Source organism: Solea solea, chromosome 10 (genome assembly GCF_958295425.1).
Source record: "Solea solea chromosome 10, fSolSol10.1, whole genome shotgun sequence".
In the NCBI taxonomy this organism is placed as follows: Eukaryota; Metazoa; Chordata; class Actinopteri; order Pleuronectiformes; family Soleidae; genus Solea; species Solea solea.
Genome location: NC_081143.1, coordinates 4,152,905 through 4,165,172, shown reverse-complemented (window position 1 = coordinate 4,165,172; position 12,268 = coordinate 4,152,905). Strand labels below are relative to the sequence as shown.

General features: G+C 40.8%; 1 protein-coding gene across 10 annotated transcripts in view; it reads left to right on the top strand.

Annotated features, from left to right (window-relative positions):
- lrba (LPS responsive beige-like anchor protein) overlaps nt 1–12,268 on the top strand; it is a 165,948-nt gene that overhangs the window by 109,111 nt on the left and 44,569 nt on the right. For all 10 annotated transcript variants that reach the window (XM_058641137.1, XM_058641128.1, XM_058641130.1 and 7 more), the window contains 4 exons: nt 8,919–9,036; nt 9,168–9,270; nt 10,518–10,633; nt 10,758–10,870. In XM_058641137.1, coding sequence (XP_058497120.1) covers nt 8,919–9,036; nt 9,168–9,270; nt 10,518–10,633; nt 10,758–10,870 — 450 coding nt within the window. The remainder of the gene's footprint in view (nt 1–8,918; nt 9,037–9,167; nt 9,271–10,517; nt 10,634–10,757; nt 10,871–12,268) is intronic.

The window sequence follows — 12,268 nt, the reverse complement described above, 5'->3', positions numbered from 1 at the left end:
ATACTTTGTGTTCTTAAGGTGGGATTAGAACACGTTTCCATGCTTACATGCTGGTTACTGTGGAAGGAATTACCATGTTAACATTTGATCATATCGACTCTATCGTATTACATCGGGCAGGTTGAGGACAGCTTATTGCCTCAATGTCTCCCTTCTAAAGGATCTTCTTCTCTTACACACACACACACACACACACACATAAACATTCTCGGCCCCCTCTCTCTAGCCGTCTGTTTGTGACCTGACTTTGGACCTCAACAAAACCACAGACCGCCGTGGTTGAGACCTGGATCACACTTAACCAAGCACCTCCAGACAAAGAGCTGCCCCTCCCCTCGTTGCACCTGAGCCTAGCTCCTCCATCATGCTCCATCTCTGGGCTTGACTGGGCCAGTCAGGGGGCAGGTGCCTCCCCTCCCTCGCTTTGATTGATCCCCTCTCTCCATCATTTATTCCCTCCGTCTTCCTCTGACACACGTGTCAAATGCAACACACCAGCCTGATGGATAGGCCTGTTTATGGATGCCAGTCTGCCTGGTAGGCTACTGATATTACAATCAGCACCTGTGTACCTGCTGTTCACACAGGCCTCTGTTATTCAGCTGAGGTCAGAGACAGACTCCACTGCAATTGAAAGATCGATGTCCGGGCGGCGTATTGGAAATTGGAATTGTAAATGCCGGCGTGTTTTGTCAGAAAGGCCTGTGCTGCAATTCGGGTGATAAAACAAGATCTGCATGTCATAGAATTTGAGCGCATATCTGTATTTCCAGTTTTTCACGAATACAATGGGGAAAATGACAATATTATTTATAGCTACTTATTCCAGCAATGCATTAGGATTAATGCTAACTGGCTGTATTAGAGCACTGATGCTCTGTAAAGACATCTCCTGTGCTGGAGAGCAGAATGTTACTTTGCTGAATTCAGGTGCCTCCATTGTCATTATGGTTAATGACCCATCCAGTCTGGTTGAAATGGCACATCCATGGGGACATTCTGCAGATTAGGTACTCATCCAACACTCGCTTGTAGCAGTCATCAGCACGGCACAGCTTTCCTCCTGCCCTGCAGTAGAAAGACTGTGGCATAAGAAACGCAGTATGAATACAAAGAAAGAAACATAGATTATTATTATTAATACTTTAAATTAAATCAGATGATGAATAGGTTTTGTTTTGTTCTGAGCTCTTCAAGCCATTAGTTATCCATCATGTTAACATCTCAGGAAAATAAAAAAACAACATGATGCACATTCCTTTCTTGCACCATAGATTTTCATTTCCATTTGTTTAATGGCTCAAGTGAGATTAGTTTCCCTCCAGCAACCACAGTCATATTTAATATGGATAATAAAAAAATGCATAGGCCAAGTTAAATGAAATTGTAAAATGTCTGAACTCCATCAATATTTTTTATTCTATCTGAAGGCGTTCTAATTATAAAGCTTCTAATAAGGCGACTCTTGACCAACACCCAGATTAGGATTTAAAAAGTGCACTTTCCTTGGCTCCAGAGCATGTCATCAACATTTAGATCAGTTTTGGTTTTGTGCCTTGTAACTTAACTGTTTTCATTCAGTCTCACTGCTGTCAGCAGCATCCCTTCCAGCCACAGCACATAGCGGTTTTCAGCAAAGCAAAGAGATCTGTTTCTGTAGGCGACCTGCCCAGCACTTAAGTGTAGACACACAGAGTTCGAGATTAGCCGGTAAACATAGCCATATATAGCGTTTCCCTCAGGATTGCAGAAGATAAATAATGTGGGCTTTGTGTTTTCTTGAAATAACTTAATGATCTGATGTCTCAAAAGTGTTTTTTACATCTCGCTTCACTTGCTTCTGTGTCATATTTAAACATAAAGGAACCAGAAACTACTCACTCAATAACAATCAAACCAATCAGAATAGCAACCAATTGATTTAGTAATCAATGAATAGTTTCAGCATTAGGTTGTTGACACTTCCATCCGTTTTCCACCGCTTTATCCTCCACATGTGGGTCACAGGACTGCTGGTACCAGTCCCAGCTGACATAGGGCTAAACAAGCTTAAACATAACATCCATCCACCCATCCAACCATCTTCTACTCATTTATTACAAGTGGATTTTGTACTTATTGTAATTTGTATCTTAATTGAATCATAATTTCCCTGCCTCCAAACCACTCAAGATGCTCACAAATTCAATGAACTCCAACACAAATGCAACTCTCCAAATTCTTGTCATTGATAAACCTGTAGCTCCATTTGAGTCGGCTTCAAGTCTCAGCTCTCCACTGCCTTTACTTTTTTAAGTCCTTTTCTCTCCCCCTTCTTTTGCTCTGCACAACCAACCTCGAATTCCCCAAGTGGGGTATACTTTTCACCCCACACCCACTTAAGCCGGTGACAATAGCCGGATTAGAAAAGAATTTACTTCGGCGAAGCCTCGCACCGACCCCAAAAAAGCCTATCCATCACTAAATAGCAAAATAGGAGAATGAAGGCGAGCGGGGAGAATGCGATAGGAGTCGGTCAGCAATCTTAACCTGTCTGATGTTTGCCGTGAAAGCTTATAGGGAGTGAACGGCCAATAGCATTGAGTCTTAAACAGCTCCCCGTACCTCTGGGGTAGCTCTGGCATGTCTCTTTGATTTTGGAAACATTGGTGAAAAGCATATACACCTATTCACTTTTTTTCTTTTTCTTCCTGATGTGCAAGTGTTTACTGATGAGCTTGACAAATCAGGGAATGCCTATAAGCTCTTTCAGTCCATTCTCAACAGGTGCAGCTCTATACCACCAAGGCCTTATATCACACTGCTGCTGTGTGCTGTGCTCTGCATGCATTTCATATGTGGTATATCTGAATATACAAAGAACTTGGTCTAATAATGTGGCATTGGTGTCATTAATAAACCACGCCCACCAGCAAGATTCAAACTTAATTTTAATGAGGTTTTAGGCATGCCCTATGGTTTTCATGGACATAAGAGAGGATCTTCTCAATTTGAGGTTGTCTGCCTTATTTCTCAGCCCTCTCCCCCTCATTTATGTCTCCTTATCCCTCCTTTGTTCCTCCTCATCACATTTGAGGCACTGACTCTGCCCTTTTGTGGCTTCAGCCACAAGCTGTGATGGCAAATAAATAGCAAACACTGACCGTGAATATTTAAAAAGAAAAAAAAAAAAAAGAAACAGTTGGAGCCATTTTATATCCCCTAGCCTTAGGAGTTAAGAAGCATACAACTTTTTTTATTATGATATTACTGACGTGAGTTTTAGTTGTATTCTTTTCCATGTTTATTTATTAGTGTTCCATGACCACTTAAGTATCTTATTATGTCTTGGGCCCTGTGTAAGGATTTAAGAGTGATAGCTAATGCCCAGGGCCTGAATGTCTAATGAGTTAATGCACCCAAGTCTTCACTTCTCTGCCAATTAACCCCCAAAACCACTGCAGCATTTCCTTAAATCCACACAAGACCTTTTTTTGTTCCCGCTTCAAAAAGGCTAAGCTGGAAAGGGAAGGAAAAAAGGCTAACCAGTTAGCAAACATTGAATAGGGTTAGAAAGGGGTTTAATCCTTATTAGGCTAAATTCAGACTAAGTGGCCCCACAGATCCTTTCAAAGGAGACTTTCTTCAGGGAGTGCTAACTCTTACTGGGTGACGCTTGGGCTGAATGCTTTGAGCCTTTAGGCTTCATAACCTTCCGCTTGCTGCAAGCTGGGCTTGTTTATTTTGCTTTAATTCTCTCACACTCCAGCGCAGCTTCTTAGTTGTGTTTATTTTTTCTGACCTTGTAGTTTGTTTTATTTCCCTCGAGGCAAATAGAGCTTTACCTGTGGCCAGTGATTACATCTTGAATTAGTTACACGAGTAAAGGACGATTGTTTCCTCTCGGTATAAGTAGACATGAATGATCTTGACTACTTATGTTGAAGCATGTGCGTCCACTCCTCTATTAGCATTTATCTCCTTTAATTTAATGGATAACACATGTTTATTTAGCTATTCACGCATTAGTGTGCGTTACATTTGAGGGTAGCACTGGCTGATATGATCAAAAAGGTTATGAAGATAAAAAACCTCAAATCAACAAATTGATTTATGGGCATAAAATAACACAACAGTTATTTAATTATAAAAAACATAATCGGAAATCTGAGGTAAAACTTGACTTCCATTCAATACATACATATCAAAGTTTGTAGTAGAATTAAAGACTTAATAATTATATATATATATATATATATATATATATATATATATATATATACATATGTATATAATATATATAATTTCAATCATCATCACTATTGTATTATTGCTGCATTTGTTCATCATGTAGCTTCAGCCTGAAACCACGTGATTTAGCAATAACCTGGAAACAGGACTAGATCACCAACCTGTTTATGTAATCCAAACAAAACTATGAATACATTGGGTAGGGCACTTGATTTAAAGTCATGTTCTCACAATCATATTGGCACATAGTAGAGTTTCCCAGGAATAGACATGAATTATTAATCTTTCCTAACTTGGGGCACAAAAATCAATTCCCCAAAATATTTGATTGGTCTCAGTTCAACATTCATGCACATGTCCACTTGCATCAACTACAGTCCTGCAGAGCTGGACTGTGAAAGCACAGTCATGTGGTGGTCATGTGACTCCAAGTTCTTGTGATGAGGGAGGGGGGAGGGAGGGTTTTCCTCTTGAATTACCTGCTTTACTCTCTCTTAACACCCTCCCCGTGCTCTGTGGATAGAACTGCATTCTTGTGTCGAGGTGTTGCAGCACAGGAAACGTGGCAGTGCATTTGTTGTTGTTTCCAGTATAGCTACAGTGTCCTCAGTTCTTCCTGCTCCTTTTCGCTATCTTTTTTTTTTTCCAGCTATCACTCAATCTCAAAATCAAAATTTGTCTTAATTGGCTCCAGAGGGCTCGGGAAGGCTTTGTGTCAGTGGTGATGAGGGTCCTGATTGGTCCAGAGGCGCAGGCAGCCAACAGACCCTTGTTAGTGTGGCGAGGCCCTTTGCTTGCTCGTTAGTCCGATGAACTCATTTACTGATGGGGTGTGACAAGGCCTCGTTTACTGGGGTGGAACAGAGGATGTTGATGGGGAGGAGTGTGTGTGTGTGTGTGTGGGGGGGGGGGGGGGTGGATTATAGGAGAGCTGTAGTATTTTTGTGAATTTTACCAGATGAGCTTTTAAAAAGTAGTAATAGTGCAGTTGGTGTCTCAACCTGCTGAAATTGTGTTTCTCATTTAATTCATAAAATGAAGGAATCTACGAGCGCCGTGGTCCATGAGCACATCATTTTGTGACTTGCAGAGTTGGGTGTTGAGTCAAGTGGGTGGTTTATGAAAGGCATTAACTCTCCATGCTGATATGTCCACAGGTTTTTATTTATTTTTTATTTTTTATGAATTCTATCAAGTTCTCCCAATAGTGCTTGTCCCTCGTCTCTATTTTGATGTTGATGGATCACCACTCTTCCTCCCGCTCATTAATTTCATCACCTTATCTCCCACACCACTTCATTTGACCAAAAGGTAATAATAAATCCCTCATCCATTATCCTTTAACTGAGGCAGCCATGCGGAAATACTTAATAACAGGCAACAAATTGAACTTCAATCACCTCATTTTCCTTCAAGGATGCAGAGCACATTACACTGAGGAAGCAATTATGCGTACACCACTTATCTCGCGTGGTTTATGTACAGTTTGAAACGTTTGTTGTTGTTTAAAAGGGGAATTGATGCTCAAAAGGAATTTTTATGATTCACTTTTTTTTTTTTGGGTAACTGACACGGTGGCTTCTGTCCTATCAGCACAAACACACACGCGACACACACTCTCAGCCTGCCAGAGAAGGCAGTTGAGAGCCTCATCAATCTAGAACCTCACTGCTGATAGTTGGTCTGTTGCTCCTCTAACTCTTCCCTAATTAAGTGCAGTATCAATTAAATCTCATCTGTCACCACGCTTGACTTTACCCGTGTTTCTGAAGGGGTTTTGGTAGACGAGGGACACTGCAAAGGAAACAAGGAAGGGGGAGACAGAGAGGGAGAGAGAGGGTTTATTGGCAGTGGACTGTCTGCAAGATTCAGCAATGACATTTTTTGTGTGTGCACGTGTAAATGTGTGTGGTTACACACCGTAGCCGCCGTGGCCCCGTCCCTCTCTCTCTCATGTGTCCCTCTTCATTCTGCAGTCTTTTGGGCGTCTGACAGAGACAAACGACAGTGCTTCAGAAACGAACAGGTTGAAAGAGGAGGCGGACGCGATAGAGAGGATGGAAGAAAAAAAAAAGCATCGCAATCAAGAGCGGTTCCTTTGTTTTCTGTTGGGCTGTGTCCTCTCGCGTGACGCTTTGAAATGAATCTCAGGAACGCACTCGATCTGAGTCCATGGATATCGTTCCACTTGAAATGAAACCTCAATAAAACTGTAATTTTAGTAAAAACCTCTTGGTATATTAGTGGCTTCATATATATATATATATATATATATATATATATATATATATATAAATGCCTTATACTTGTGTAGCCTGACTCATCCACTTCCACCATTTCTATTAATCACAAAAGGAAGCCAAAGCAGCCATAACTGCGGCCCAGACAATAACCCCTACACCACTGTAATTTGTCCAGACATGGTCAGAACAGCTAGAGCGTTACAGCACCAAAGCTTGTCACGCTCCTTGTCACCCACACAGCTATTTCATCTGCAAAGGGAAAAGGGCGTTGCCGATAGGGACGGTGATTCCGGGATCAGAGAGCTCTATTTACAGCGTTTCCAGGAGATTCATTGGTTCAGGAGTAATATAATATCTGGCTCCCTCTGCTCGTGTCATATCTATCTGTGGAATCGAGGGACTGCAACTTTATCATTTCAACCCTGGGCATCTTTTTGACATCCATCGCCAGTTCTACGAGTGTACTCGTGGGAATGAAATGTGTCTCCCGCTTCCCGTTTGGAAGTGAATGGTTACTCACCAAGAAGTCGCTTCAGATACACCTGAAGACAGGAGTTTCAGGAGAGAGGCTCTTGTTTTAAAACAAATAAAAGATCAAATTTGATAAGAATGTGTTCAGCTGAGGCTGACTGTAGAAGATTCTATAATAAAATGTGAAATATTACAGTGGATTTTAATTTTAAAGATGTCTTTACTTGGAACCTTTTGGATTTGAATTGTTACCGAGACAAAAAGCATTTTGTCAAATTCACTTTGAACTTTAAGGGAAAAGGCAACATTTTGGATTAAAAGTGTGTTTAAATTATATAAATTAGTATGCCAGGTATGATGTAACCTCTTGACTATTAGCTTTAAGACTGTACACAGAGTAACTGCTAGTCTGGCTCTGCACAGAGCTGAACTACAACACATCTAAAGCTCACTCATATGAACTCAGTTTTTTCCTGTTTCCAAAGTTGTTCTGGTGTCTTCATATTTACTGCACGGCCATGAAAGTGAAATCAACCTCCTCAAAGTCTCAAAAAGAGAGCACATTTCTCAAAATCTTAAATATTTCCTACAGGAAAGTCTCTTAGAACCGTAGAACCCTATTGAAACTGAAGGAGTTATTAATAATTGACATTTTTATGCATGATTTAATTAAGTATATTATAAATATAGTGGTTTCTATAGAAGAATTCTTTCCTTGGTGCTGAAAACAGTAGTGTTTATTGCTGCCTGTGTGCTGGGGTCTGCTGCGCTCTGAAGGTGACTGGTACAGTCGTCTCCGGCTCCTGTTAAGGAAGATGGGAGTCTGGTGGATTCAGCCACAAGCAGCTTCTCCAAGCCACTAATCCACATTTAATTGAACTCCAGAGACTTTGAAGTGAGTCTGTGATGCAGGCAGATTTTTATTCCTCAGAGACGTGGCGAGGGAGAGGCTGTCCCCAGCTAAAGGCCTCAGCTGCTCCCCTCTGCTGTCCCCTGCTTTTAATGAGCTCCTTTAACTTAACACTAAGCCTATAGGTTACTACCCCACATTTGAATATTTCTGATGAATAACCCATACTCTATCCTGTGCCCCGACAACCTCGAGTTGTCCCTCTTACCTTTGCACCGTGTCCCCTCATGCCCCCTGTCAGCAGACACCTTTGAAAGTTAAAAGCAGACAGGGAAACAAATGCCTCGTTAACAAAGCAGTGCTAAATAGGTTAGCGGCAAATCAAAACGCCTGGATTAGGAGAACAAATCACAGGGGCCGAGCCAAGCGTCGGAGGCTGTCGGGCACTGTCACAGCCGTCAGAACAAGGTACTCAGACAGCCACCGCACTCTCCACAGGGACAGATTAAGCTCAGTTCATCCAAGCATTTTTAAATCTGAGGTTAGCAAACATAATATTGTTTGACCCTTGTGGCAGTTACATCCATGGAAATAAGTTTAGTATATAGAATATGCTTATCCTTGTGTAATCCTGGTTAACACTGGAAATATTAAACCCATTCTGTGTAAAGTATAAAGCGTATAATCTGGAAATGCATGTTTATTTTTCACTTCCCTATTGTGGGATTAATGAAGGATTATTTTATTGTATCAGGACATTTATGTTCATTAAAGCCATTTAATATATATATTTAGTACAATTTTCTGATCTGTATCTTTGCCCATGTGCTGTAATATGGATTATCTTTTAGTGAACTAAACATTTCCCTTCACTCATTCCAGCTGAACGGCTCCCATTCTCTTGCTGAAGGAATCGCTTTTTCATTGAGGCTGATCAATATAAGACATTAATCGTGCCGTTCAGGCCGTCAAGCCATCACCGCTTGAAAAATGAACTAGCCTAACCTTCTGTTTGCTCATCTTTTCCTCCTCCTTTTTTTTTTTAATCACCGATGTCATTTCCTGGCCTTTTTTTTTTTTATCTTTTGATGATTAAATGATTCCATTCCTGTCCTGTCTTCCAGATTCTAACCTATACTGAAGGCCTTCATGGAAAATGGCTGTTCACAGAGATCCGCGCCATCTTTTCCAGACGCTACCTGCTTCAGAATACTGCTCTGGAAGTCTTTCTGGCCAACAGGAGTAAGGCGGCTCTTTCTCATACAGTTTTATGATTACAGTCCACATTATTATACAGATTATGAATAATTTACTGGCAAGAAAATGAGGGTATCCCATAATAAAGCAAGCTATTTCTCTGTGTCTTTCTGCAGCGGCAGTCATGTTCAATTTCCCAGATGCTGCCACCGTGAAGAAGGTGGTCCACAGTCTTCCTCGTGTCGGGGTGGGCACGAACTTTGGGCTTCCACAGACCAGGTAGACACACGTGCATACATTATCTACATTATCACGTCTTCTGTGAAAATAAAGGGAAATAAAGTGTTGAAGTGCAAGACTTCTTGATGAACATGAAGTTTGGCAGGAAATATGGATGGAAATCATTGTGCCTGCTGGTTTATTAAGTTAAATTTGTAGAGTTTAAGTATCTGGCTGCGGAACCAAAAACAAGTCTGAAGATGTGGTAAAGTATAAATCTCTCTGAAGGCATTAGTTTCATATTGTGAAGTTTTTGTCAACATTGATCTCGGCTGCGGCCGCTGCCGTGCTGTGAATATTTTGTTGAGAGTGTTTTGTCATTTTCTTTAAGAAACAAAAACACCACATGAAGCAACATAAGTCGTCAGTGCTGTCCAGTAATGAGTCAGTGTGAATTTAAACTGTGTGTATGTGTGTGTGTGTAAAACATGTTGGGCTGAGAGCATGTGTATGTGCTTGTGTTGTCTCATTAATCAAGCTGGTTTGCAGGCCATGGATACCTTGGCTCTTTGACCTGAGGACAGCTGTACAGGCCAACTCAGCACACACACACACACACACACACACACACACACACACACACATGCTAGCATTATATCCTATGAAACACCATTTACACACACACACACACACAAAATTACATGTTTTGTTACTCATTAGACAACATATTACTGTTGCGTTCATTTTTTCGATTAAATCAGGCAGATTCTGTACCGTATTCAAATATTTTGTTAATTTCACACACTCGCTGTCTTTTTTCCATCTTCATGTTCATATATTTTTGTGTCATAATATGGAAATAAGAAGTACACTTTTGCTTATTATTGCTCGGTAACACTACAGGGTAAAATAGGTGTACACATATTTTCTAAGTTGTTATTATTCTATTTTCACCTTTTGAGAGACCTAATGACTATAATCTCACATCCTGACAGTGATTAATTCCATCCTTTTCTTTTGTTTTAATTGGATTGAGGGTCATTTATTTTTGTCCTTATAGCATACATCATGCTCAAGGGCCTTGTAAATGTGTTTGCACATGCACAAAATGATGTGCGTCCAACCCAATTTATTGCATGTTTGTCTTTTTAATTAGCAACTTTTCACTTCATGTCGTTTGTATTGCTGAAGTCTGAGTGAAGATCTACCTGATTTTGTCTGTGTGTGCGACCTTGACACAGTTTATGTAAAAGCTCAAAAGAGAAATGTTGTCATGTTGTCATGTGTTTGTGTGTTTGTCTCTGTAGGAGAATCTCCCTGGCCACACCAAAGCAGCTGTTCAAAGCATCCAACATGACCCAGCGCTGGCAGCGTCGGGAAATCTCCAACTTTGAGTACCTCATCTTCCTCAACACAATCTCTGGTGAGGACAACACCGTTGTTGCACCGACGTGAAACAACATTCACATAAAGCTGCAGAACTAGTTTGGATGTCCTTGACACTATCATGTACGTTACATTTTTATTTCTCTCTCTCTATCCTCAAGGTCGCACCTTTAATGACCTTAACCAGTACCCTGTCTTCCCATGGGTTATCACCAACTATGACTCAGAAGAACTTGACCTCACTCTACCCAGCAACTTCAGAGATCTGTCTAAGGTAAGAGGCTCCTCCCCCTCCTTTCCTAGCCTGCAGAGAGAAGGACAATTAAGATCCTAGAAAGATTTGGGTTTGTGTTGTTGTTCCTAAAGTCCATTTAGTTGCTGTCTAAGTACCATTGATCATAGTTTAGTGATCCAGTAATCCCTTTATCACTAGTGGATGATTACTATCTTAACACATGTGTTGTGTGTCCTTCTTATAGGTATGTATGTATTTAAGTAGAAGTCACTGCAAAAACCTTTAGCTATTGATTTGTGTATCATTGCTATCCACTTTGATTTCACTTGATGGATTCAATTTGGTTTTATTTAATGAGCAAATAAAGAGTTGGTAATATTTTGACATATTTCCCAATATTGATACACATTTCTTGAATTTGTTGATACAATTTCTCTAAATGTTACTCTCTGTTACGCATCAGGAGGTGAATGTAATACTCCCTGGCAGCTCCAGGCTTTAAGTGATTGGGCCTAAAACAATGAAACCTGCCATAAATTGCTTCCTGGCACATAAATACTCACACTCACAGTGCTGAAATAGCTTAAAAAGCATCTCCCCCATATTATAAGTAGACATGCAATTATTTACTTGCACAAACTCCCTCCCTCACACATGCAAGAAGAGTAAAAAAGCAGACGAGAAAGCTTGCCAGCTCCCCATGTTGGACTGAAGATCAGTTGTGTGTAATGGTGTCCAGTGGTGGGAGGACGGAGGATTAGTTTTAGAGTGAGATGATTGAGTGACTGTCTTGCTGCGGAAACCAAAATGACTGAATAAATCAACCATGGATACAAAAAGGCATGTGTTAATGGACTGGGGATATGTTGGAGGAAATGCATTTTCAGAGTTCCACTTGAGGGCATTTGTTCAGGTCCTGGGGTCACCCCTGTTTAAGAAGAGGGCGAGGGAGACGAAGAGGCTCAGCCAGATTGTGCTTACAACAAAGTGATTATGAGGAAATAAGAAGAACACAACTTTCTTTTTTCTTTTTCTTATTTGTAATAGATAGAAATAACTGTGTTCTAATCAAAATTCTGGCTCGGAAAAGTCAGGGCTTTGCAGTTTGTTTGTCACCCGGACTCTGTGCGAGCATGTGACAAACAAATCAGCAGGGATTTCCGGGACCTGAAATGCTGTTTTGACCACACTCTCTTAAATATTTATACAAACCACAGTCAACCCTTTGAAAAAAAGAGGAGAAAAAACCATTATCTGTGCAGTATAATCCAATCACAAATCACTTTAGCCCTGCACTAATGCCGAAGCACACATGAACCCTGTTCAAAGGCCTGTTCTTTCACACTGCTGTCATAAAAAACAAACACCCCAATATTCAACACCTTGTCCCTGAGTTTTGCCCCAGTCCTCCTTTCACTTTCGATCTGTTTCTCTGTG